The sequence below is a fragment of the Argentina silus genome, assembly GCF_951799395.1.
Source record: "Argentina silus genome assembly, chromosome: 17".
NCBI lineage: Eukaryota > Metazoa > Chordata > Actinopteri > Argentiniformes > Argentinidae > Argentina > Argentina silus.
Window position 1 is genome coordinate 10,844,226 of NC_139671.1, and position 27,787 is coordinate 10,872,012.

At 44.0% G+C, this 27,787-nt stretch overlaps 1 protein-coding gene across 1 annotated transcript; it reads left to right on the plus strand.

Annotated features, from left to right (window-relative positions):
• The first annotated feature begins 148 nt into the window (after window positions 1-148).
• On the plus strand, window positions 149-26,090 carry cdk19 (cyclin dependent kinase 19). Its single transcript, XM_083689061.1, has 13 exons — window positions 149-986; window positions 4,137-4,212; window positions 12,799-12,909; window positions 13,264-13,404; window positions 18,128-18,185; window positions 20,319-20,450; window positions 21,245-21,388; window positions 21,688-21,757; window positions 21,954-22,026; window positions 22,228-22,325; window positions 22,678-22,756; window positions 23,884-24,129; window positions 25,880-26,090. Exons 1-13 carry the CDS (start codon window positions 859-861, stop codon window positions 26,003-26,005), a joined length of 1,482 nt encoding a protein of 493 aa, XP_083545187.1. The 5' UTR covers window positions 149-858; the 3' UTR covers window positions 26,006-26,090.
• Window positions 26,091-27,787: the final 1,697 nt, after the last annotated feature.

Consider the following 27,787-nt stretch of genomic DNA (forward strand, 5'->3'; position numbering starts at 1 on the left):
AGTGGTTTTATTCACCCGCTCTAATACGTCAGTCTCAAGTTAGACGAATCGCACTGACGGATTCTTGCTCAAGGAGTGAGGATTGGTTTTGACAGCTGTCAACATCACAAAGGTTAGGCCTCCGTTTCCAATCTCAAATGATGATACCACAGAGATGATACATTTAATTGGTAGCTGGAAAATATTTACTAATGTGAAAGTAAATGTCTACTACTTCTCCATGTTTATCAAAGTTTCAGCCAATTGTTAATGGTTTCTGATATGCTCGCCTTATCATATTTTTTTTTTTTACAGATTCAAAAACTGGTGTTTCTTTTTTATAAGGACGATTTTTGCTACATTTACATCCCTCTATCGTAATCATACCAACATAAAAGCACGTGGTGGTAATAGGTGGCAATAGGGAATAGTATGAAATTGTTGTTTAGCCCAGTCTCTGTTATCTGAAGATTCTATTTAAAACATAAAAGAGACCTACATGTTATGTCAAACTTCAATCGGCGGTTGCAATATAGGTTTGAGTTGTATATCAGAAAAAAACATGACATTAACCCCGCATTTTTTGAGATAGTTCATGAGTACGCAAGTGCAGTATCTGCAGCGCGAAATGCGGGTTGTAGTTTCACAGACCTTTAACCTATATGCTCAAAATACAAACTGTGTTTTTGAAAACTACCTTCCCCATAAAGCCTTGCGTGCCAATTAGAAACGTCAACGAGCCAGTGAACATTAAGCGGAGCAGACCAAAATCCCAAACAAGGAAATGGTGGGGGAATAAAACGACCAGATTATTTAATTAATGCATGTAATAATTAATATTTTATTTTATTGTAAATTAAGAAATATTTATGGGTTAAAATGGATTACGACTTCAAAACAAAGCTCGCGGCCGAAAGAGAGAGAGTAGAAGATCTGTTCGAATATGAAGGTTGCAAAGTGGGTCGAGGCACCTACGGGCACGTTTATAAAGCTAAACGCAAAGACGGGTAAGAATCTGAAAACGTTATTGTTTACACAATAAACTGATTTCAGAATGCCTTACGAAGACAATATTTCTTTGTACGTTGGACAGAGAATTGATTTCAACCACCCTGAGCGCTGCCCGTGTCTGTGTTTTTGTTTTCATGTACGCACTCACTCACACGGTCCTCCCCCAAAACAACACAGTGGTGGTGTTTATTTTTTGACAGACTGTTCATGGGGAAGGGGCTACTTTCAATGTGTTATTTATGTAAAGCTTATATCATCAGGGGGAACTAACTAACTAATGATATTATTTTCAGATTTTGATCAACTTGGCTAAATCTTTGCTGCCCAATATTATGTTATGTACAGTATGCCAAGCTCTGCATAACCTTGCACAGACAGTCGAACTCGATGCATAGTATGTTCCCTTTTTGGTGCTAGAATTATAAGAACATGAGTAGCCAAACACAGCAATGCATGTTCCATATTGCATATATTGCATTGTGCAAGTCAATGCCAGCAGGGTGAGAGGGACTTATATGTATAATATAACATCTATAATTATAACATTATCTATAACATAAAGTATAATTTATGTCGTTCAAATTCTCCTCTTTGCAGTTATCAATTTCACCAACATATACATTTTTTTTTTTAGGTCTATAGTGCCACACAGTAGGCCTAGCTATTGATTGATTAATAGATTAATTGTTTTGTTCCACATGCAATAGGCTTAGCTTTACATATAATTGCCTTGAAGGAGCAGATTCTACCAGTGAAATGGAATTTGAATGTTAATATAGCACAGTGTACATTTCTTTCATACCATTAAGCTATTACGGTATCCTTTTGTGGTTTGTATGATTTGTTGACAGTTGGACAGTTAACTATTAGTTCATTGGTTGTTTTTTAATCAGTCATAAACAGTAATACCGATTTATTAAAGTGTATATGTGATCATCACTAAAGTACAGGGGGTATCAAAAGGTGGCTTACTCTAATCCCCTAAACACTAAATCTATTGTTAGAACAAGCCACACTTGCTGCCCTTAGTACCCAAGTGTCACACACTTACCCATTTCAATAAACTGACTATTAACTGGTTATAAAAGCTTTACAAACTCCAAAAAGGATACCATAGTCTTTAGGCTATTGTTCTTAGAGAAACTAAGACATAGTCCAGTTAACCTAGCCTAGTTGATGCTGGAAATGGCATGTTTCAGTTATTTGTATGACTTTCAGAGGACTAGTGTACTCAGTTGTTTTTATAAGGTTGATATCCTGTGTTACATACGTAGTTGTACACCATGTTTAGGAAAACACTTTTCATAATGTATTTTATTATAGCACCTAATGCTCTATTGTCCTATGCTGTTACAAAAATTGCTACTATTATCTTGGCTCTCTTGCTAAGGATTTGATATTAGCCTTGTGAGCATCTAACAGATGAAGAACAGTCTATTGTTGGTTAGGAATATACAGTATACACTTTTCATGCAATGTTTTTCCACCCTTCTTTTTGCGTTGTCATAGTAACTTGGTAGTCAGTGAAACATTTGAGACCCTTTTTAGTGTTTTTTAGCAAGGTTCTCCCACTGTCAGCATTAAACAGATGAAGTAGCACTTTTACGAGCTGTGAAGATGATATGCTTCGACTGTGTACACTGAGGAGAGGTACACATGTATGTGAGTTTGGGAACATGAATCAGGATGCCTGTTGCGAGGCACAAAAGGCAGCCTGTGGGCTGTGCCAGGCCCTGCCCACTCTAGGTACCCATCAGCTCGGCCAGGAGCCTCTGGACACTAATCTAATGTGAATGCCCAGAACAGCTGTAATTCACCATTACCATTATCTGTATGGTGTTTGAATACTGCTCATGAAAATATCAAAGAGAAAGCATTGGAATTACATCCATTCCCCGCACCCGCACCCACACCCACACCCACACCCACACCCACACCCACACCCACCACCTCCTCCTCCACCATTTGTTCTTGTTTTCGTCTCACTTTCTTACTTTTGTAGACTTGCCATTTCTCTGTGTTTTTTAATGATTTTAAAGAGTTTAAAGGAGTGTTTGGAAAGCATAACACGTCAGTACGGTTGTTTGTCTTTTGTGCTCATTGCTTAATTAATCACAGTGCTCTGAAATTAACAAAATGCATATTCGAGACCTATCAGAGCCATTATGCTACTGAATGCACATGCTAATGTAGCTGAGAGATGGAGCCACATTTGAAGGGAAATGTTTGATGTACATGCAGGCCCCATACTCATTCTGAATTATCATCAGACAGAGCCATTGTTTCTGTGAAATAGTCAGTATCTGGTCGTCATCATGAGATACCATGATACCATGAATATTTTCCCATAAATATATGGGAATATTTCCCTTAAAAAGGTATAGGCTACATAGGTCCATGCTCCTCATGTCCTAATAATATTTTCACAAGAGTCAATATTTGACTTGGGTTTGCTATGCCCATACTGAAATACTGCTTATCTCAAATAATCAATAGTTCCCTGCATCACAGTGCACTGTATGTGCGCACACCATAATACGTCTCATATTTCTTTACTGGCAGGCACATCTTTTGGTGCCTTTCTCCACCAGCAGGTTTTTACAAGGGCACAGGAATATCCTCTAAATGCAAAACCACAAGGGAAAAGGCCCATATGTGTTAAACTGACACTGCAGTTATTCCAAAATTCCATTTATTTTTGGACAGATTTGCAGTGTGTGTGGTGTGAGCAAAATGAGCAGCTTGGGGGTGTGCAGCTTGAAGCTGAGCTCTATGTTTGCATTGGGGGGCGAGATGTGGATAATGATCAAGGCTCTGGGGAGAGGGCTGCACTCAACAACAACAGAGCACTCCTGTGGCGGGGGATTAGCAGTCTTCAGCCAGAGGATATTGCTAATGGCAGAGATTCCACTGTTTCCTGAGCACAAGACTGGCAGTCTATCTGTCATCTCAAACGTTTTAGTTTCCTCTCCACCTTTTCTCTCTTACTCACCCTCATGAACTCACGGCCGGTATACCAGATACTGTATATCGTTAATCTATCTACGCTGCTCAAGAACATGCGAATAGACTGTGTGCTACATTGCCAAACAAATAAACCTGGTTTGTAATGTTCTCTTTATTTCCCTTTGTCTGTCCCTCTGCAGGAAAGATGAGAAGGAGTATGCACTAAAACAAATTGAAGGCACTGGAATATCAATGTCCGCTTGCAGGGAAATCGCAGTGAGTTATAATGTTATTCAAAGACCTTTAATGTTTGTATTTGTTTAAATCTGGCAATGAAGAGTTAATCAGATTTTCTAAATCAATAACCAATCGTAACTTTTTCTTGAAAATCTGATTGTGAACATATTTATAAACAATGTAGTCCTCATGTAAGTGTCTTTATCAGAGCAGGCATTACAGCCCCTACATGCACAGTGTAATCTCTAACTCTCGCAGATAAACTTGTGCTTCCTCCTCCTACAACATGATCCTTAGTGTAGCTGCACCTCAGTGTGGCTGCCATGGCTAGGCAGCTGCTGGTGATAGATAAAGGACCTAAGACCGCTGTTCGACCTCGACTGGAGAGTCTACTCTTGCACCCATGTGTTTATGGGGTGTAATAGCTTCAGAAAAGTCCCTGCAGAGTGGGTGGTTCTTTATAGCATAAACAACAAGAGACATCATCATATCATGGCCATGTACACCACACATCATCTCTACTCCCATGCTAGGCAACGTACACACTAGTGTGTATACAATAAAGGTCTGCACATTGTATTGTGTGGTGCTGCCAATAATGTCAGTGAAAGGGGCACACACACAGACACACAAACAAACAAACAAACAAACAAACAACTAAACAACTTCCCAGAGCAAGACACCACAGTTCCCCCATAGTGGCACAATAACACAGTGGAATGGTTAAACCATTAGTGTCAGTGTGCCTTACCTGAAGGCACATAGTGATTCTTGCCAACACAACGCCAAAGAAGAGAGTTGTGGTGGGCGGTGTCAAATAAAGCTTGTCTCATCCAGCAGAGACATAAACATGCTCTGTTATGCAAGATTTGATTTGCATATTAGCCACATTCCATTGTCAGTCGAATGTGACACATGATCCTCACAATGTCAGTTATGTTGTATAGTTTCTCTTGTTGTGATGACATTGGTTCTGTGTTTTTACCAACAATACAGTCCAGCTCACTTGATGATGATTGGCTACACACAGCAAGAGTATCTTATATCTTTATAGAGAAACATTCTCTTTGCCACCCTTTTCCTTTCTCAAAATGAATATTCCCAATAGAGGGGGTGGATGGGGGGCATTAAAGAATCTATGGTTTGGCTGACCAAAAACAAAAATGTCAATGGTGGATAGGCTGTCAGGAGAGTGGTGAATTTCAAAGCGATCTCCAGCTCCATAGCTCCAGTAGAGGGAGGATAACTGGAGTCTTTTGTACAGAGGTGCAAGAGTGTGTTAGCAACAAGCGGCTGCCTCAGCTCTGCAGTGATGCACAGAGGGACTGGATGAGCTCCATCTGGCTTGCTCAACTATCCCAGCCCAGCCAAATCCTCTCGTCCTCGTCCCTACCCAACACTCGCCACTCAGTACAGGCCATCCCAGCACAGGAGAATCCTACACTGTCCCTCAGGTCAGGTGTCCCTCAACACCTTGGCTTGCCTGTGACGTTTCCACAATCACTGGGTTATGATGGATTTTATCTTTTCCCGCTTTGAAGCCAGATGTCAAATTCAAATTCTATTTTCAGACTAGAATCTAGAATAACAGTAAACACGGGCGTGTGTTGACATGTTGATCTCTCTCCGGGCTTCTGGTCTGTTGTGTTTACACACCTCCCTGGTTTCTCCATAGTGGATACTCTTCTATGACAGTCTGTGGCCACACCCTGATGTGAGGTGTCAGGTTACGGCCTTCCTCCCTTCCCTCCTGGCACCATCACCTCGTCCTCTCCCTGCTACAGGAGACCATCAGAGATCACAGTGTTCTGACCTGGGGGGGCACTTTCTTCATCATGTGATCCCAGATGCTTATTTATTGTAGAATGAAATGGATGAGTCAGACCTGTGTCCCAAGATGACATTCCCAAATTGAGTCAACATTACTTTGACAAACAAGTAGCAAGTTACAGTCACAGGGAATGATAATCTGACACTTCTGAGTTTGTCAATGCTAATTTAATACAAATGACATCAGTCTGTGTCATGATGAGATCAGAACTGTTTCATGAGCTCATTGAAAGATGATGGCAAATCAATGTTGGGTCCTCAGTACAGCTACAGAAACCTAGTACGTAGTAACTGTCAATTCCACTCAGTCAATACAGGAAATGAAGGTAGTAATGTTTTGTCAACTAATGTCTTCCACATTGTATGACCATTATTTGTCTTAGAAGACTCATATTCAACCGTGACAGGCTGTCCTTAGGGGGGAGGGAGGGAGAGAGAGAGAGAGAGAGAGGCAGGCAGGCAGGCAGGCAGGCAGGCTATACTTAAGCATACCTGCAGTCTCCTAAAGAATGCAACCAGTCCATGTGGGTCTATCTCACAGGTCCCTTGCAGGAGGTGGGGCCCCCGCTCTGGGTGAGGAATGGGGAGGGTCAGGGGGAGTGAGCGTACAAGCTGCCATGGATGACAAGTGGGCGTTAAGATTATTATCTTCACTTTCCCTTGACAAAGCATTTAGGCCTACTGCCAAAACATGCAGGCCTACTGCCAAAACATGTAGGCCTACTGTGTTAACATGTTGTTTTCAGAAATGTGAATAGAGGATAGATTTGAATAAGAGATGCAAAATGAGAGATCCGTAAAAGGAGCAGGGCTGTAACCAGGGTCCATTTTGTACCAAGGTCATGCACAACCCATGTAGGGGTTCCTATGGATTGTTTTGATTATTTGTAGCCTGGGGGGCAGGTAGAAGGTGTGCAGTACAACGGGAAGCTCCCAGCACCACTACCATTAGGTGGAGCAGAAAAAGCCAGGTGGAGCGGAGGGGTGCCTGCTGAATCTGAGAGCCACCAGAAATTGGTTTCGCTCAAAGTCTCCCAGACCAGCTCTGCTTAAACAGAACAATGGATTCTTTGTGCTGTCCCCGTCCCCCCACCACCCGTTCCGTTGTGCGAACTGTGCAAGAGGTTAACGTTTGGCATGCCGCATTCCCGAATGAACGGGGGGGGGGGGGGGTCCGTGGCGGGAGGGGGGGGGGGGTTTAGGGGGGTCGAGGGCTGCTGGGGGGGAGGGTTCACTGCCATGTGTTATTGGTTTGGTGCATTCAAATGGCTTGAGGATCTTTCTTTTTTTTTGGTTGCATTTTCCATGTTGGTGTGTCCCTTCTGAAGTCGTGGAAAAATCATAACAGCTTCATAACTGAATGTACCTTTTTCAAATCAGGCATCATTAAAAAGGGATTTATTTAGGCTTTTGAATTGTGGGTTGGATAATGTTTTCCCCACCCAGAGACTTGTTGGGCAATGGGTCTTAGATGAAAACAGATTTCATGCAGTATGTGTGTTGATGCCTATTCATTGTATTGAAAGCGAGGGTTTCTGTGTCTAGTGGGTATCAAACAATGTATCCACAATGTACTGTACTGCTTGTGCTGTACTACACTATTCTAGACTATTTAAACAGGAATTAAGCAGCTGGTTGCATAATGTGGACCAATGAGACATCGTGTTGAACCTCACCCCTTAAACCCTTGTGACACAGCAGACCATGTTTAGATAGTACTTGGTAAGTCCTGAGAAGGTGGTTGTGGGTGGTTAGCTGACCTGCGTAGGCCTCTGAGTAAAGACTTCAGACTGTAGTGAGCTCTACCAAAGAGGGAAGGTCACTACTTTCACTTGGTTGTGTTTATCTATTGCTCAGAATGTTCTCCTGGGCCTTTTGGTCCAATGTCTAGTTGATACTAAACCAAACTTGTTTTATTTCAGCATGTTTTTGGCTTTTTTATGCGTCATTCTCTTTTCTTTCCCCAACTCAGTCGTCGATCAGGAGCACAACAGTGGAGTGGCCGGATAGTTGCCAGTGTTTCTCACTGGTTGTCCAAAAGTGTTTTGTGAGTCACATGGAAAGTCTGACCACTGAATAGGGTGCTGTTCAATGCAGCGAGGCCTTTTTATTGTGCAATCATTTTCACACAATCTATTTTTGAGGATCTATTTGTGTGCTTAACAGGTGTGGGTGGGCGGCTCGGACCCGTCTATTGAGTTCAGTTTGACCTTCATGGGTTGAAACATTGTTTATTGTTTACGAGTCATTCCCCTGAAACAAGTCCTGTTTTCCCCTTCTGTTTTCTTAATATTGACAATGGCTTTTGTTTAAGTACTGTGCATGACTAGGGTGCTGCCAACAAGTGGGTGTTAAGTTCACATTCAGGTTACGCACAACCCATGTAGGGATTCCTATGGACTGTTTTGCCTCTATGGTTAAGTTTGCCAGGTAAATATTACTGGTATCCAATAGCCTCTGGCCTTTTTGTTACAATTAAATCACCCTGAACTGACAGTTTCGCTGCAAGGTTACATTAGACAGTAATTTGAGTCTATTTACTTACCGTTAATTAGCATCCGCTTCGGCTCTCTCCTAGCAATCGTAACGTTGCCTCTCCCCAACAATAAGTGTCTCCTCCAGTTATGCTTAGCCTACAGTTGGTTGTTACGGCCCTGAATGTTGTTATGCTGTTGTCTGGGTTAAAGAAAGATCAAATAACCACCCATCTTCTTCTGTCTTGATTCCCATGTTTTGTATTTCAAATATTTTACACTATACATTGGTTGACGTAGGCTGCACATTGTAAACTGGTCCACATTATGTTTTACTGCCCAATGGTGTGCCGTGTTGAAACACCACACCATGCATTGAAACCAGGGGAGGCTGGTGGAGATAGAAATCAGAGGACTGGCTCATTGTAATGCATCGAATGGAATGAGGAATGTGCTTGATACCGTTCCTCATTCCGTTCTATGCATTACAATGAGCCAGAAACCTAGCCAAACAGGTCTATAGGGCACTGGAGAAATGGGTGCTACAGTACACCGAGACATCTGGTACAGATCAGTGGATCCTGTGGTCATCTAGTGGTTCCTCTCTGGATCCTGCCTTGGGCCCTGGGTGGGAGACTTTGCTATTTATTCTGTCAGCGCTAGGCTCAGTTAGTCGCTGTAAGCTATTCTCCCTCAGTATTCTGATCACTGTGCAAACATGAGCATATTTTGGTTGTGTTTGCAGAGGGAGTTAGTTGACAGGCTCTCCCACTCGGTTACCATGGATCACATGCTAGCCAGTGACGAGGTGTCCGGGAGGAATAGCATTATCAGTTGGTCAGTGAAGAGGATATTAGATTTTTAATTTAGTTACATAACAAGGTAATAGTAGAAGAGGGATAACCAGTAATGATGGTCGTGGAGAGCAAATGAGTTTCAAATCAAAAGGTGCTATTTTACAGTTTAAGGCACACAAAGGATAGTTTAAATTACAATAAGAGTTCCTCGTGTTCTTCTGGTGGCATTCTGTTCGGCTGAAGACCTGCGTGGGGGTATCCATTCCCTATATTCTTTTGAGAATATGCTACGCTTGTCTTCCACAGAGCAGCAGACCACGGTTAGCCTACTCAACGACACAGCTTTTAGCAGTGTCAGCAGGATCTGTGTGACAACAGAGAAAATGGCTGGCTGTGGAGCAGAATGCTTGCTCTGCCTCCACTTTGTTCAGTCTCAGGGAAAAGCTTGGCATGCACATCTGCACACACACACACATACACACACACACACACACACACACCACACACCACACACCACACACCACACACACACAGAGCCGTAGTGTTTCACTTGGACCAGTAGTGGTCTCAGTTCTAAACACAGCAGCCTGCCGTGGATTTATCGACCCAGTGCTCTGTAGCCTCATCTGTGACGCCAACTCATTAATCAGTCCTCTACTACAGCTCACTGCTGGCTATTGGCTGGGCTGCTTTCTACTGGTTCCTCACACTCTCTTATGTCTTGGCCGTAGGTTTCGGAGTGTGAGACCATGTATGCTGACTGCCAGGACTTACTGTAAATGCCCCTTCAATGTTGTAGCTTGAACTGCTCATTAATAGTTAGCCTATTCAACTGATCCAATGTTGTGTGGAGTTATACAGTATATGAGAATCAGTGGGGTCTAGTGACCTGAAAACAGAGACCTCATGGATCCAGGTCTTATGTGCCCCTTTTATAAGTATATTGGCTGCCCTGGCCACAGAGTCTGTCCTAGCTGTGAGCATTTGGACCGAATCCAACCAGAGCATTCCCTGCAAAGCTGTTAGAAAACATGACCTATTTCTTTGTCAGAACAGGCCAGGGACAAATGGCATGTTCTATTAGTGTTGCCACACATTCATAGTCCCCGCCCTGTGCATTGGGAAAGTCAAGACTACTTTGTTTTTATGTCAGTTTACTCACTTCCACGTTTTACTCGTTCCACTCGTTTTAAATGTTTACATGTGATTACACTGATCTTTTACTAACATAGCCTAGTATAGGTATAGTTTGTCATTTTACCTCACTGCTGCAAGGTCTGATTTTTTCAGGACCTATACTTGTAAAATGTATCCAGTGAGTAATCATCATGACATTGAGATGTACATTGACAAAAGATTGATTCCATTGGGTTCTAGCCTGTGTTTGATGGATTGCCCAGATTGATAGTCCACATATTCTGACCTTTTGACATCAACTGCCACTGTCATTAGCCTAATTGGCAAGTCAGTGGAGTAGAAAACAGAATTCCAGTTGGGATGGAGAAACAGAGTCAGTGGCACAATTTCAACTGATCACAACACCACTCGCAACAAGCTCTAATGTTGCCCTCTTGCCCTCAGTAGGCTAGAGCAGGTCTCACAATGGACTAATGACCTCCCCTATGAACTCAGCTTAACCCCACAAAGAAGCTGAGTCACAGGCTTTCTTTACGTTCGTTTACGAACATTTCCCCCAGGATGGCTGCCATTTTGCTTCCAGTGGTCGAGGGTGGATTACAGGCATCTGATTACAGCCGTACGGTTTTCCTGAGGTGATTCCCCCTAAGTAACACTGTGGAGGGTCATGGACACAGTGACAGCAGCTCTCCTGTTGACTGATAGCTGCTGCACCACACTGGATCTCTTCTTGTCGTATAAGAGCCCTTAAGTGCTTTTGTGAAAATATTTGGACTGCACATGATCCGTCTGTGTTGGTGTAGTGGATTACAAAGAGAGAATTTACTGAGAATACCAGTGTAAACAGCAGCCCTGGTGTGGACGTTTGAGTTAGGCGGTGTGTGTGTGCGGCTCCTAGAGCTGGGGGTCTGCCTGTAAGCCCAGGGCTCATTAGCACAATGCCGTGTCATAGCCTGGGGATTAGGCTGTAATTAAACACTAACCTCAATAACCCCCCTCTCCACCATCCAAAGGCCAAATCAAACATGCTGCATACAATACACAGCATTATTCCCCGATCTCTGTTCACCCCTCCCACCTCACTCTCCAAGCTTACACTGCCTGTCAGCCTTGCCAGTTGAATTGAGAGGGAAACAGTTTTGTGTATGTGTATGTGTATGTGTATGTGTGTGTGTGTGTGAGCGTGGGTGTTGGCGTGGGCATGCATGTATGTCACTTTAAATGATTGTCAGCCTTGAGAGGCAGACAGGTTTGTGTGTGTGTGTGTGTGTGTGTGTGTGTGTGTGTGTGTGTGTGTGTGTGTGTGTGTGTGTGTGTGTGTGTGTGTGTGTGTGTGTGTGTTGACAGAATGAGACGGGGTAATATAGTGTGACACACAGTACATGCTCCTCCCTGTAACTCAGTCTGCATCGGTTGATTCTCTGAAATTCCAGCCGTGCCCTGACAGCTACTGCTCCGGCTCCATGTTCAGTATAAGGTGTCGTCAGGATCACAGGAAGGTTTTTTTTCCCACGGATTGCAGGTCAGGTGACGCGGAGTAATCACATTAGGTGTATGGATGAATAATTCATTCATCGGCTAGCTGGATTACGACCCGTTTCAGCTCTTTCCCCACAAAGCCTCCTATTGAGACGGCAGTGTGTCTAAAGGGCACAATTGATTATGGACTTAGTCGTTGTCAGAATGGGCCACCGAATAGCAGAATGTGCTGCAGAGAGAGAATGAATATCAGGGAATCCTAGAGATTCTGATATCAAAAAAGAGAGAGCTCATCTGCATACTGTAGGCAGACTGGAGTGGGTCTCTCTCTCCCACAGCTGTGCATGGGCTCCTGTGCTCGCCACTGTGGCGCTGAAAACATCTGCTGTCATAGGCCCATTAGTACAGTACGGCACATGGTGTTTCAGTGGAGAGAGCACTTCACGTGAGAGCCGTTGCACTTATGTAATGAATCCATGCACAGCTCCACCCCTGGCTGGTGGTTGGTTGCGGGAGTTTGTTGTGAGTGGGATGGTGAGTTTGCAACACTCATCTGATTACATGGTGACAATCCCTCATTAGTTGTGAGTTGTCTCTTCCATTACATGTCATTTCCTGATGTTCCCCTCTCCCAATTGAATGAAGCCGAGCCCACATGCTATCTTCTTGATCTGATCAATCTAATGTGAGGGCGACATGGTTGTTATGTCATACAACGTACAGGACAGCCAACAGTATTACAGAAAACTGTTAATTCCTGATATACAGGGTGGGGTCTTATATGTATGTATGGAGGATGAAGGTCAATTAAAAAAGTGCTTGCTACAGTATGCTACAGTGCTTGCTATGCTGTATGAGATTCATACTAATCAGGATTTCTAAACATTCTTGCTGTCTGTCTGTTCCAGCTGTTACGAGAACTAAAACACACCAACGTGATCGCCCTGCAGAAAGTGTTCCTGTCTCACAGTGACAGGAAGGTGTGGCTCCTCTTCGACTATGCCGAACACGACCTCTGGGTGGGTGTCTCATTACAACTCCTAGAGGAATCTAGCTCCTCCTTCTCATTGAGCTTTTTTATCATCTAAGACAGGGATGGGCACCTGGCAGCCCGTAAATCAATGAATAAAGTTAAAAGAAACCGCACTTGATTTAGTTTGCCTCAAACAACAAAAACAATGGAATAGTCCCAAAGGTGCAAAGCACACCTCAAATGCTTTCAAAGTATCTTGCATAAACTATGCACTTGACCCAGGTCAGGTATTTTTGTGGAACTGAAACACTTTGATTGCCTGTCTGGATCACGGCCCTTCTCCTCTCCTCTCCTCTCCTCTCCTCTCCTCTCCTCTCCTCTCCTCTCCTCTCCTCTTCAGCACATCATCAAGTTCCACCGTGCCTCCAAGGCCAATAAGAAGCCCATGCAGCTGCCGCGGGGGATGGTCAAGTCACTCCTGTATCAGATTCTGGATGGGATCCATTACCTCCATGCCAACTGGGTGCTCCACAGAGATCTGGTGAGTACAGATCCAGTCAGCGTCCCTTGACGCACTCGCACACGCATTACCACTGACACCTTTGTACACCGACTGTGCCAAATACACATACTGTACAAATACACCTACTGTACAAATACTGAATAAGCCGTACACTTGCATGTAGGCCTATACCAGCAGTTTGTTGCGTTCACTTAAAAGAGAATCCCAGACCCAACACCCTGATGAAGTAGAGGTTTGCCAGCTAACAGAAAGGTGTTATTCTGGCACAGGTGTTGTAATATCCTCGTAGAGTTTATTGTTATGATTCTGGGCCCTTGGCTGTGGAGCTGAATGCCTTGGCATGGTGAATGTTGTCTATTCCTTGTCCATCCCCTGCCCCCCCCTGCCCCCCCCCCTTACCCCCCGCCCCCCTACATCACCCTGTACCACTCCTGTGAGACCCTCTCCCCCACAGTTTTCCCACAGTCATTTCCTGGAAGAGAGGGCTGTTTCACCTGCCTCTGCTGGGCTCACTGTAGCAGAAGGTCAGCTCTTGGCACAGCTGGAGCGAGGCCACAGGGTTGTGTTCTTCTCTCACACTCAATTATCTAGCTGTGTAACCCCCCCCCCCCCCCCCCCCCCCCAGCCTATCGGAACACTGTCTCAATCTCTGTCTCTCTCTGTCTCTTTGTGTGTGTGTGTGTGTGTGTGTGTGTGTGTGTCTCTCCCCCCCTCTCTCTCCCCCCCTCTCTCTCCCTCTCTCTCTCTCTCCTCTCTCTCTCTCCCTCTCTCTCTCTCTCTCTCTCTCTCTCTCTCTCTCTCTCTCTCTCTCTCTCTCTCTCTCTCTCTCTCTCTCTCTCCTCTCTCTCTCTCTCCCCCTCTCTCTCTCTCTCTCTCTCTCTCTCTCTCTCTCTCTCTCTCTCTCCCCCTCTCTCTCTCTCTCTCTCTCTCTCTCTCTCATATCTCCACCAGCGACTCAACTTCTCTATTTTTCCCTGGCTAATCATATTTTGTTTTCTGATTGGCCCAAACCCAACGTGTTATGGTGTTATTGTTATTTCGTTTTACAGTGACGTAGAGGATGGTTACAGTGGTCAGGCTGTTCCTAATGTTCCTGATAAATGTCCATATCCACAGATGAATGGCCATGTTGAATCTCATCTACTCTGACTCATTGTGCACAGCTGTTCGGTGTTTACTCTCCGCACACTTAATTGTGTCCCCAGCAGAAGTCAGTTAACGTGACTTCTGCCACAGGAGAGGGCTGAGCGGGTAGGCAAATTCCACAGCGCCAGGAATTTTATGAGGCCTCCATTGGACCATCCCCTTTTTACATAATCCCAGCAGCAATCCCAGACGGCAATGTGGTGTGTGGACTGGCTGTCACATTGTATAAATACACAGAGATCTCTCAAGGCCTCACTCACTGTGGCCATGACAGCCTGGAGTAGTAAGACAGGGGGGTAGTTCACAGAGCTCATAGGCCTGTAGCCAGTGATGTCTTTATTCCAGGGGTTAATCTGGGTTGATGGAATACATTCTGAGAGGATTGAAGATCATGTTTGATGGTTGATATTATTGATAAACAGTGCTTAAACATGGTATTGCTAGATGAGGGGAGAATCCAAAATAGCTCTTGTTGAAATATATTTCATATAGGCCACGTTATAAAATCCAATTCATGAAATGTACTCATAGCCAACACTCCCTGAGAATTTTGTGTCATAAATTGAGAATTCATTGCTATAGCCAAGAATTATGAAATGTGTGTTAATTTGATTAGCTGTATCATCAGGAGATGCAGCAGAAGGGGCAATGGACTCATGCGCGTTTGATTTCATGTCTGACCTCAGGAAAGACTAATAGGAGCTTAGGCTAAGTCATGCAGTACTCCTCCTTTTGCACAAGCAAGTCTTTATCTTAGCAGAGGGCCACAGTGCTCGGTCATACTGCTCTAAGAACACATTCCCACAGTAGGGGAAGGTCAACGCTCCCTTATCTGAATGCCAACTCTTCCGGCCCCTTACAACTATTTTCATTGCCACAGGATGAGTTTCACTGTTGTCGCAGCTCTGTATCTGATTCTAGACCGAGGCTGACATATTTCAGTCAGTGTGCTTTCTCAATGCTAGCGCTTCCTGCTATTGTGGACTCAGGCCTATGCAAATTCCACTCTCAGGCTGGTGGTGTGAGACTGTGTGGTTAGTATAATTTGCGCAGGTAGCATGATGTGTCTGTTGTCAGTTCAACAGACAGTACCGTGGTCCTGAGTAGGAAAGATTTAAGTTATTGCTGTCCAGTGGGGAATGTCCCATTCCTTCCTATGTAGACTCAGTAAACTAAGATGTTCTGTAGAACCATGTGGAGGGAGGTAGGAGTAGAGAGAGGACCAGTAACAAGAACAGCGTTCCTAATCTCCTGTGGGGCTTGTTACTAGTCTTAGTCTTGTGAGAAAGCTTCAGGGGTAGATACTCGTAACAGTATGTCTTTCATGGCTCCACTACTTCTTCTGTTACGCAACACTCAACCTTGTGTGTGTGTGTGTGTGCCTGCGCTGTGCTGCGTGTTGCACCACTGCAGAAAGCCCCCCCATCCCCCCACCCCGTTTCCAGCAGCTCAGGCTGCCCCACCCCCTCCCTCATCCAGCTCATGTTATGTAACCCAGACCAGCCAGCACAGATGCCACTCCCCTGGGTAAGTCCTAGTCCTCCAACCATGCTGACATTGCAGCTCTACTCTAAGGCTAGGGCATTCACCTGAATAATACACTGTACCGCCAGTCTTTGGGAAGAAAATGTGTTTCAGGTGATAAATGAGTTGAAGAAATCAATACATTATACCCTAGAGATAACTAAAAGAATAGGCTACGCTTCGTTGAAAGATGTCTTTCCCTTGTAGTCAGGTTGCGGCAGCAGGTTAGAGATATGCTCTCTCTTTCTCATCTGCCTATTGTGGCTTGATTTCATGATTGATCCTTAAGGACATGTCCGTATCTATGATGCAACGGATTATGCATCCCTACAGTCACATGCCACTCGTGTGCGACTACGAAGTGTCTAAGAAAAAAGCAGCCACACCAACCTGTCCTTTGTGTGAATATACGCCCTCCCTCCCTCTCCTGTGTACACTTGGCAGTGACAGGCCTGTGCTGCTATAATTCATGTGCAGTATGGACTGTGTGGCTGTCAGTGGGGCGGTTAATGCGTGTGCTGAGAAAAACAGAGTCATTACTTAATCATGACACATGTAGAGATGGGAAAACAGACAAAAACAGCTAGAGCAAGAGCCAGGACAAAGAAGCTAAATTAGTAATAGTGCTGTAGTACACTGTAGTCCTACTTCCTAAATGTAGAGAGATAGTGTGTCGCAGGCCCTCCCCGGCCTGAAACGGCCTATTTTAGACACAACGTGGGGTAGTATGGTTTTGAAAAGGAGACGTCACCTCCTTAGGGATTGAGTTAACAGTCCCTCAGAGGATTCAGGAATATCTGTTTTCCGTTCCTGACCCACTGCATGAAAACCTCCTTACATTCCTGTATAACCTTGCACATGTTTGAGAATCTAAAGCCCGTAGATCCCTGTAGAAGGCAGTATCGGCAACATCCCAGCCTTGTTTGTCTGCTCATTTGACATTTTCATTACTCTTTCGGTTTCTGTTGTTATGTGACTTGTTGTGTAATAATTGTTTTCTGTAAGGGAAATGTGATCTTTTCTAACACAGGGTCGGGGGAAAATTAATGTCTTTGGGCTGAATCTATTGACTTAGTAATTTAGACTTTGAAAGCGGAGGCAGTCATTTGGGCATCAAAGAGTCTCTCATCTTTGTCTTTGCTGATCGTGGTGAGTCTTGTTGTGTGTTTGAGCCTATCAGAGCCTATTATCAGTGCTGTTCCTATAGCAACAGACCCTGTTTGTTGAGCAGATTGTATCCTGTGAGATTTCAGATTCACACACTGGGACTCAGGGGACTAGCAGACGGAAGGCAACATGATGAAATAAATAAGAGTTTATATCCTACTGAACTAGAATCGCACACAGACACAATCGATTTACACTACTGAATATTTATTGTTATCTTTCAGACTCTTCCCATACACACTACGTTCATCTGAGACTATCAGTTGATTTTAATGGAGTGTGTGTGGGTAAAGGATTCTATGAAGCATGACATTTCATTTCACGTCCACTATAGAGACTGTTTGTTTGGACATACAGTAATGAAAAAGGTAATATATTAGGTTCGGCGTAAATGGATGGCTCCACTCTGATATAGCTCTCCGCTTGAAATTAAAAACTGGCTGAATATGTGACGTGTTTTGCATAACGTGAGACCATCCCTGAGGCCCAAATGCGGTCCTCCTCCAATAAAGTGCCTGTCTGAACCTTCATGAACTTCAATTGTGTGGATGGACCCAATGTTCCAATGAGGCACAGGTGTGGGTCACCTCCACCAACCCAGGGTAGACATTGATATCAATAATGACATCAGTTATATCATTGATTTTGCAATCTTTCAGTATTTGTTTTTACTTCCTCCAAGCAGAGGTGGAGCACTCGCTTTACCAATTTATCTTGGAGATAAAGATACATGAAAGCAGAGCATACTTGAATAAGTAGCCCAAATGATCTCCCTGAAAGGAAGATGGGAGTGTGGGAAAAAAGACCGTTTAATGTCAAAAATGCCTTTTGGAGGAATCCCTGAGAGCTTAAGTAGTAATACACCCTGAAACAAGACGATTGACTGTTTGTCTTTCTCCTTCAGAAACCTGCCAATATTCTGGTCATGGGGGAGGGCCCTGAACGAGGAAGAGTGAAAATCGGTAAGATGGGCTAAATCTGCACAATCACGTCACTGCACACCATGAATGATTGACAGAGCAGACTACTTGTTTCATTATTTCTGGGTAAAATTCTTCACCAGTTGAGGAATGTGGTTAATATGTATGTGTACTTATGTAAATGAGTAGGTTGTACGGTAGGTATGTATTAAGATTTGAAACACTTGACACTTAGGTAGGTTAATCCACTTGTATTGCCAGGAGGGTCTGAGAAATGCAGATTGAGGTGACCCTTTCAATGCAGGATCAACAAGGGTGTTTTGAATAGACTGAGTGAACAATGGTTTCAGTATTTAACCTTCACTCAGGCTCTGAGGGTCTGTTTTCATGGGAGCAAAACTGGCCACAGACCAGACACAAGTATTGCATAACCCAGCATGGCACTATTCTGGGATGATGTCAGAAGTCTGCAATGCCAGACCCTATTTTTACCCCTTGAAAACCGAGCATTAGTGCTTAGTTATTGTTTTAGTGTAACTGAAGCCTGTGATGCCTGGTATGGGATGGCTGGGTAAGACCTAGAAGCAGGCCACTTAACTTCGAGCCTTCCGAAAGACTACAGGCCATGAGATCTCAGTTGGTGTGCAGAACAGACCTAACCATATACGACTACAGGCTGCAAGGATTTAAACACCAACCATGTTTCTGGATGAAGTTGAAAAGAAACCAAAATCATTAATTCAAAAAAGAGTGGCTTTGACAAGCTACATAGATCAGTCATTTTGTATGGTCTGTTTTACAGAGCTCCAGTGAAACCAAACGGCCTCTTTCTCAGGAACTCTGCATGCCTTAGATGCCACAGCTACAGTGTCTTCAGGAAGTATTCAGACCCCTTCACTTTTCCCACATTTTTTTGTGTTATACTTTGCCAAAAAGAATTTGCCATCAATCCACCCACAATACCCCAGAATGACAGAGCGAAAACACATTTTTTGAAATTTCAGTAAATTTATTAAAATTGAAATACAGAAATACCTTTTGCTATGACACTCTTAAAATTAGCTAAAATGCAAAATGTCATCAATAAATCACTCAATAAGTTGAATTGAGTCCATCTTAATGCAAGGATAATAGTTCATGTAATTTTGGAATGAATATCTTTGTTTTTATAAGGTCTCTGATTTGCATAGGAATCAGTTACACACTGTGTAGATTAGGATGTCACTACCAACTAAGCAAACTTCATAATTTTCTCTTGATCCTGACAAACTCCCCAGTCCCTGGCAGTGACAAACATACCCATACCTTTTCCACTATTCTTCACACGAGAGATGGTGCGGAAACTGCATTGCATGTGCTGGATTTGCACCAAACTTAATGCTTTGTAGTAAAACCAAATAAACACATTTCCAGCCACTTTCTTTGCTGTATCACTTGAGTTCATTGTTGCAAACACAATTATGGATATGAGAAAGATTATTTTCCATTAAGGGATTCTTTTTGGCCACTTGGTTATAGACCAGTTTTGTAGAGTGATTGAGATGATGTTGTCCCATCAACTGTGCTTTTTCCTCTCCACCATTCACCTTTGTAGATTTTTGTAAAGTCTCCCAGGCCTCAGGGTCGCATTCCTGAGCAGTTTTGTTCCTCTCCATTTGCTCAGTTTGTAATGACAACCTGATCCAAACAGTGTGTAATTGATTCCTATGCAAATCAGAGACCCTATAAAAACAAAGATATTAATTCCAAAATTACATGAACTATTATCCTTGCATTAAGATGGACTCAATTCAACTTATTGAGTGATTTCTTGATGACATTTTTGCATTTTAGCTCATTTTAAGAGTATCATAGCAAAGGGTCTGAATACTTATGTGCATGAGGTATTTCTGTATTTCAATTTGAGTAAATTTAATGAAATTTCTAAAAGCTTGTTTTCGCTTTGTCATTTTGGGGTATTGTGTGTGGATTGATGGCAAATTCTTTTAATTTAATCCATTTTAAATTGAGTATAACACAACAAAATGTGGAAAAAAGGAGTCTGAATACTTTCCGAAGGCACTGTAGGTGAGAAACTATGTGAGAGTACCCATAGGCTTAGGCTGTCCTGTGTTCCATTGGTATCAATGTTGATACTAGGTTCTTCTTTTCCCCTCTATAATACTCTCTCTGTAGCTGACATGGGCTTCGCCAGACTCTTCAATTCTCCACTCAAACCTCTGGCTGACCTTGACCCCGTGGTGGTGACATTCTGGTACAGGGCACCTGAGCTACTGTTGGGAGCCCGACATTACACCAAAGCTATCGGTGAGTCATCATATGGCCCTGGAGCAGCGGAGGGAAATTGGCTCCTGAAGTTATTGTGTAACCTGAAAGACGTTCATACTGAACAAGCCTATTTATATACTATGTAGCCATATTGTATGTAACTAAAGCATAGAGATCACATATGAATTGATATTGGAAAACCAACAAGCAAGTGTTTACAGTTACCTGTAGTTCCATTTCAGTGTAAGCTGACATTCACTTGCATTATGTTGTCTTTGGCAGTAAGGGCCTGACCTGCAGTCTTTATCTGTATAAGAGGTGTGTCTTCATGTGTATAATTAGACTATATCCCAAGAATACTGGCCAGTTACTCAATAGAACTCTCCAGGCTGGAGTCAACAGGCTGAAGTCATCAGGCTCTTCAATGTGTCTGTCATCACATGGATGCATATAGTTTTCCCAAACATTCCCTTGGCATTCACATCCATCAGAAGGGAAAATTCCTGTTTAGTCGAGTGTGAGTTATATTCAATGTTTGGACACGCATGCAAGTTGCTAGCAGTGTAGTCGGTAAACTAGAATTCTGTCTTGTATTATGAAATAAATAGGCCAACCCTTGTGTCCTGTGCCTGATAGTAGACCTCTTCCATGAAACAAAGTGCATTATAAAGATGTCCTCGCATACACACACACACACATACACACACATACACACACACACACACACACACACACACACACACACACAGCCCTTGAGGCGTCATTCCTCAGGATATGTCCCTGCTAAGAACAACCCCAGACCACTCAGGCTAATCGCTGCCTGTCTGTTGCAGACATTTGGGCGATTGGCTGCATCTTTGCGGAGCTGCTGACGTCAGAGCCCATCTTTCACTGTCGCCAGGAGGACATTAAGACCAGTAACCCCTTCCACCACGACCAGCTGGACAGAATATTCAGCGTCATGGGCTTCCCAGCAGGTCTTCAAGCACAAACACACTATCACACACACCCTAAGGCCCTCATAGATATGGATTAAGCCTAGTTTTATTTGTCTTAAAACCAATGACGTACATACTGTATTTCAAAGGTCACAAAACCAGTGACATACATGTGTTAAGCAATGTTATCAATCTTATCCTTCTGAGATACGTGTCATTACGCTAAATATTTCAGTGCACCGAAGGCCACATGTGGTTAAATATGAACATCTAAACATTTATTGTATGCACAGTCAGGAGTTGATATCTGTGTTTGAATATCTGTATTTGTTCCTCAGATAAGGACTGGGAAGACATCAGGAAGATGCCAGAATACCCCACCCTTCAGAAAGACTTCAGGAGAACCACGTGAGTGGAGGCTCGACATTCTGACAATCACTTCAGCTTTCTCCACTGTCTACTGTACAAATCCCTGAACCTTTGACACCTCTTACATCACATCTTAACTATATCCTCTCTCCCTCAGCCTGGTAGCGTCCGAGAACAGCATGCATTTGCTGTTAATATGTCTGTTTTTCATGTGCTGTGCTTCACCTCTTCACAGGTATGCAAATAGCAGCCTAATCAAATACATGGAGAAGCATAAAGTCAAACCTGACAGCAAAGTTTTCCTGTTGGTAAGTAACCACTGTTTGATTCTTTAACTGTGGAAAACATTGCCAGTTTTTGGAATGGCAAGACATCTATATAACCAAACTGATTGTGATTTACATTGTAAATGATACGGTAACAAGGTTCAATCTAGGTGAAGGTTTAAAAACAGTGGCTCGACTGATATGGATATCATTCACTGCAGTAATGTTCATTTATCACACCAGCTCCAGAAACTCCTCACAATGGACCCCACCAAAAGGATCACATCTGAGCAGGCACTATCGGACCCCTATTTCCTGGAGGATCCCTTACCAACCTCTGAGTGAGACCTACTAAACTAGGTTTTATGCAACTCAATCAAAGCCCCCTTCATCCACATATTTATACCCTCACTAACGCTAACAACCACGGGAAGTTGGATGAACGACAGTAACAATGGACAACATTGATTCCATGAAATAAAAACAGGCCAATTCCGATTTATTCCTTGAACTGTGGTGAATTGGCATTTCATAGTCTGGTTGATGTCATTTCTAGTTTCCTGTTTTTATCTGGAATGGCCTGAATGTGGGTTTTGGTTTCTTGACACGGATAGATCAGGATCGTTGCCCTCTCCCACCCAGCCCAGTCTGTCATCATAACAACTCACTCTCTCTTTCTATTCTCACCCATAGTGTGTTTGCTGGATGCCAGATACCCTACCCAAAACGAGAGTTTCTGAATGAAGATGAGCCAGAGGAGAAAACAGAGAAGGTACATCAAAGAGTTAAAGGGGACGCTTTGAGTTGGATGGGTCAGGGGGAAAGCTTTGGGTTGTTGCAGCTGAGCTGCATAAAGATTAACTTAAAATTCTTGACCTTTTCTGAGTGAGTGGTGTCACACAGTTATGGAAAAATCCATCTCATCTAGAGTGAGATGTTGATTATGTGTCTGGAGTGAAGACAATGCCAGAAAAAGACAAGCTGCCCAATCAGGACAGAAAGGCTGGTTGAGTTAGAAACCGGAGGACAGGCTTTGGAACAAGTAATGGTATCAACATTCCACATTCCATTCCATCCATTATAACAATGTCCTCCGGTTTCTCCCTGCAGCCGCCATCTGGAGTAGAGATCAAACAGCCTCTGGAGGTAAAGGTCACAGAGGTCAGCTAGGCCCCTGTTAGCCTACAAGCTAGTGGAGGCCCTGACAAAGTTCTGTTGACAAAAGGCAGGGAGCACGAGTATCAAGCATCATGTTGTGAATCTAACAGACCCACACAGAGAGCAGGTGTGCGTGGATATCAAAGCCAGATCAGTGTACTGTAAGGTGTTGTTACAACAGGGATATCTGTCCTCACCGGATCTACGAATCCTGGAACCCGGCATCACATTAGCAGCTGCTGTCAAGTAGGCAACACCTGATACAAGTGTTGCCTCACAGTCACCCCACAGCAGCCGGCAGGAAGGCTGTGAGACGATTTCTACCAGCCAGCCAGCCAGCCAGCCAGGCAGGGCATGAGAGGGACACATTGTTTCAGTTGACCCACTCACGTGTGGCAGCCTCGTGGAGCCCATGAGAACTTGTCTCCCAGCGTAGTTCCTGTAAATCATCTGAGCGTTCAGTTTCCACAGGCCGCAAATGCACCACAATACTGTGAACAATGACAATGATTGATCACTGGACCCATTGTCCATGTTGGCTACTTTTCTAACTGAGCGTTGAATAATTATGTTGCCTGGTTTGTTCGGTTATGTTGCCTGGAGTTCTGATGGGGTAAGACAGTTGAACTAAGCTTATGAGGCATTTATAGTGAAATTAAATTATTTTCAATGGTGATCAATCCCTGAGTATATGGATGTCTCCATCTGTCCAATGGAACATTTCTGTGTTCCTCTTCCCAGAACCAGCCCCAACAGCACCAGCAGACGACTGCGCAGACGCAGGCTCAGACCCAGCAGCAGACTGCAGCCCAGCAGGCCCCCTCCCAGCAGAGCTCCGCTCAGACCAACGGCACCTCGGGGGCGTCGGGGGGCAACACAGGGGGGGGCATGCAGCACGGCCAGGACCAGGGGCCTCCCAACAAGAAACCTCGTATCGGGCCTTCAGGGGCCTCTTCAGGCACTGGGGTCCTGCAGTCAGAGTACCAGGTTAGAGTGACATCCCTCCGGGTTTGACCTCATCGTTTGATGGAACACTTTAGATTACTGAGGGGTAGTGTGACCTGCCCAGGAGGACCCAGTGTGACCCTGTAGTTTAATTTGTCAGTCATTAGATTGAATTGATTCAGCTGTGTATCCTGTAACAGTACACAGTACACAATCACTTGCACATGATCCTGAATGTCATCATTCAGTAGCTAGGTGGAACTACAGTAGTTGATGGACGTATGACAGCAACAGGTTCCTTCATTGATGATCGCTATGGAGCAAAAATACAGTGCATGGTGATGAACTTTGCCCCAAAGCGCTCAAGGATCCGGAATGCTTGCAGGATAGTGGAATGTCAGTGACGTGCTACACGTGGTGTGTGTGCACACAGTAGACACAACCCCCCCCCCAATCTCAGACAAGAGTGGAGCATTGTGCGAGCTCATAGGAATGCAAGCCATGTTATATCAGCACGATAATGTCCTGTCTTCAGTTCACACTTACCCTCCTGATAAAGGTGACAGCAGACCATTGTGCTGCCCTCTGTTGTTCCATGCCTTGGCGCCTCATTGTTGGCTCTGGGCCTATCACAGGCTTAGAGACAGAGAGAGACGAGATAGGGAGAGGGAGAGGGAGACGGAGGGGGACAGGGAAAGAACGAGGATCACGGGGAAAGAGTGTGTATTACTTGTGACGAAGGTGAGGTAAAGGTGACCCCTCTGTGACCTTGCCTGGACCTCAGCTGTGTCCTGTTTGGAGGTGTCATCATGCCAACGAGGCTATATTTAGCAGGGGGCTGAGACTGCATGTGGACAGCTGCTAGGCTCTACAAAGTCAAGCCTCAGTAGATGTATAAATATGCCCTTTCTGGACGGGCAGACTGGGAAAGAGAGCTGAGCTGTGGCGTCACACTCAGCGGCCTACTTTTCCCCTTATTGATCACTCTCCCTGGGGCTATCCCAGAGTGCACCACTCTCTTCCCCGCTGCCTGTGTGTGTGTAGATGGCATCCCAGACAGGCAGTGTGTGCAGTAGGATAGGTTGTAGCTTTATGTGGATGAGGTCCTTATGTATCAGTAGCTTTACTCATGCTCTGCTTCCTCATATCCCTACAGGGTTCTCCACCCCCCCCCCCCCCCCACCACCACCACCACCACCACCCCCAGCCCCACCCCCGGCCCTCTGGGGCATAGTTCAGCTGATTCTCAGAGATTCTATCTGGATGGTTCTGGGGAAGGGCCTCCCATCTGAAATCCAGTGACTGTCTGCTTTCTCAGAAAGAGACCTGACCACAGACAGAGTCTGGTATTTAATATAACATAGTGACTCATGGCCAGGAACATCTCAGCTAGTCTGTCAGTTAGCCAGTCCCATATCTGACTCAAAACATTTCTTCAGAGCTGTAGAAGGGGGTATAAACCTACAATTAATTACAAAGCGACAGTAAGGAGTGGGAGTGTGTTGGTATGCAGGTCGGAGGCTGTTGTTGTGCTTCATATTTTTAATGTTTTCCATCTTACTCATAAACAAAATACCCTTTCTCCATAGTCTCTTGAGGAGTGAAGTTCATGAAGCATTTATGTTTTACTGAGTTTTATTTTGAAACCCATACAAGGTCGTATAATATATAATATAGTCATTATAATAAACAATGGTATTTTTGAGTGTTGTCGATTGATAAATGACCTATGTTGACTGTAGCTTGTCATCGTCTAATGTTTTCAAGTTCCTCTCCATTTTTCTATTCTCAGCACTCCGGCTCCCGCCTTGGTTACCAAAGCAACGTCCAAGGTTCCACTCAGTCGCAGAGCACCATGGGATACTCGTCGTCGTCCCAGCAGAGCTCCCAGTACTCCCACCAGTCCCATCGCTACTGAGGCTTCCCGTACCCCACACAGCAGAGGGGGTCTCTACAAAACCAACCCTCAACCTCAGCAAACCCCTTCAGCTCCAGCCGAGGCATCACTCCATGTCCTGATCAGATGTCACCATGCCGAATCGTTGTTCCAACTCCCCCCCCCCCCCTTTCCCACTGAGCCTGGCCTCACTTCCACCTAATGCCCTCCAGTTTACCCGAAGGGCACCGCAATATGAAGGCAAACTCAACATAGGAACCAAACCAAACCCTGCCTCTTCGAGAGGTAGCTATAGATTTTATACCAATTGACAAAATTGGTTGATAATAGATTATAAGAAGGTAAAGTGTCAGGTGTAACTTCGACAAACACCTACTACACGAAGACTCCATGAACCATGGCACTTAAAGAAAACTAATTCTTCGAGAGAAATAATTGCAGCTCTGTTTATATATGTATACTGTATAGCACCTTTTCTATTTGTTTAACAAGAGACTTGTTTTTGCTCATTTGGTCTGTAGAGTTTTCAAGTTTACTTTTGATTGTTGATGTTTTTGTAAATATTGTTCAATATTGAATAGATGGGATGAAACAGGAAAATAGCCCTTTATAGTCATCACTATACAATGACCTTGGATATCTGTTATATCCCAATTACAATCAAAGCGGAAGGAACACAAATGAGCCAACCCCTTTCCTGATAAGAAAATGATCCCCTTTGGAATCACATTTGTACAGATGAAAGTCAGTTCTTCGGCTGATGTCATTGCAGGGAAATACTCAATTTATCTTAATCTTGTCCTAACGTTATGTTTTCTAATATTAGACCTACGTTTGTCTAGATTTATAATCTGAAAGTCTGCATGGGAAGAATATTTTCGTGACCTTTCTACCGTCTTCAGCAAGTTCAGTAAGTTCTCTCCAGCAACTATCGGTAAACCCTGTCATCTCATCTATCTGTCACTCACTTCTACTCAACACTCATATTCGTGACATCAATATTCTCATGTGTGGCCAAAGGTTTTAGAATGTGTGTATGCCTTGGGTTGGCAGATTCTACCATGTCACATAGAGGTTGAAGGTCACTGAATGTGCGCGTCAGCCTACAGGGCAGCTAACAGTGTACGCATATGTCCCTGAGACTGTTGCTGCCTGATGTTTTTTATTTAATTTTTCATATACGGTTCTTGCTTTTATTGTCTCATTTCTGCCCTTTTACATTTTCAAAATGTGTTTTCTTCTTACTGAGTTAACAAACTGCACTGCTGAAAGGGTCTACAAAGAGTTAGAAGAACAAAGATGGGTTTAGTTACCCATACAGTACATACCCCCATCGTTCCACTCCTCCGCCTTGGCTACGCACTATTAACCCAGGTAGAGAAGTGGTTTCTTATAGTATTTATCCTGTGTAAAATATGAGATGGACATACACACAGGATAAAGTGAACCACTTCAGCTTGTTTTGTGACTCGTGAAGGAATTTGGAAAAACACACTGACACCTAGTGGCCATAGAGAGAACTGGAACATCCAAGAGTTATGCAGACGGTGGAAAATGTATGGTTTCCCTCTCTCCTCCCTGAGTCACACTCGATCTCCCGATGGTGCAGCTCACAGGTTGTTGAATTATGTGTTAAGTGTGTTGCGTTGAATGCCAAGACACCAGATGAGTAAAAGGCACTGCTCCCTGATCAAGATGATCTCCTAATGGTTATCTAGACGGTTCTGCATGACAACTAGCTCTCTCTGGTGTTGATATGTCACTGTATCTATTTTGGGACTCACTTTCCTAGTTTCTCTGTGG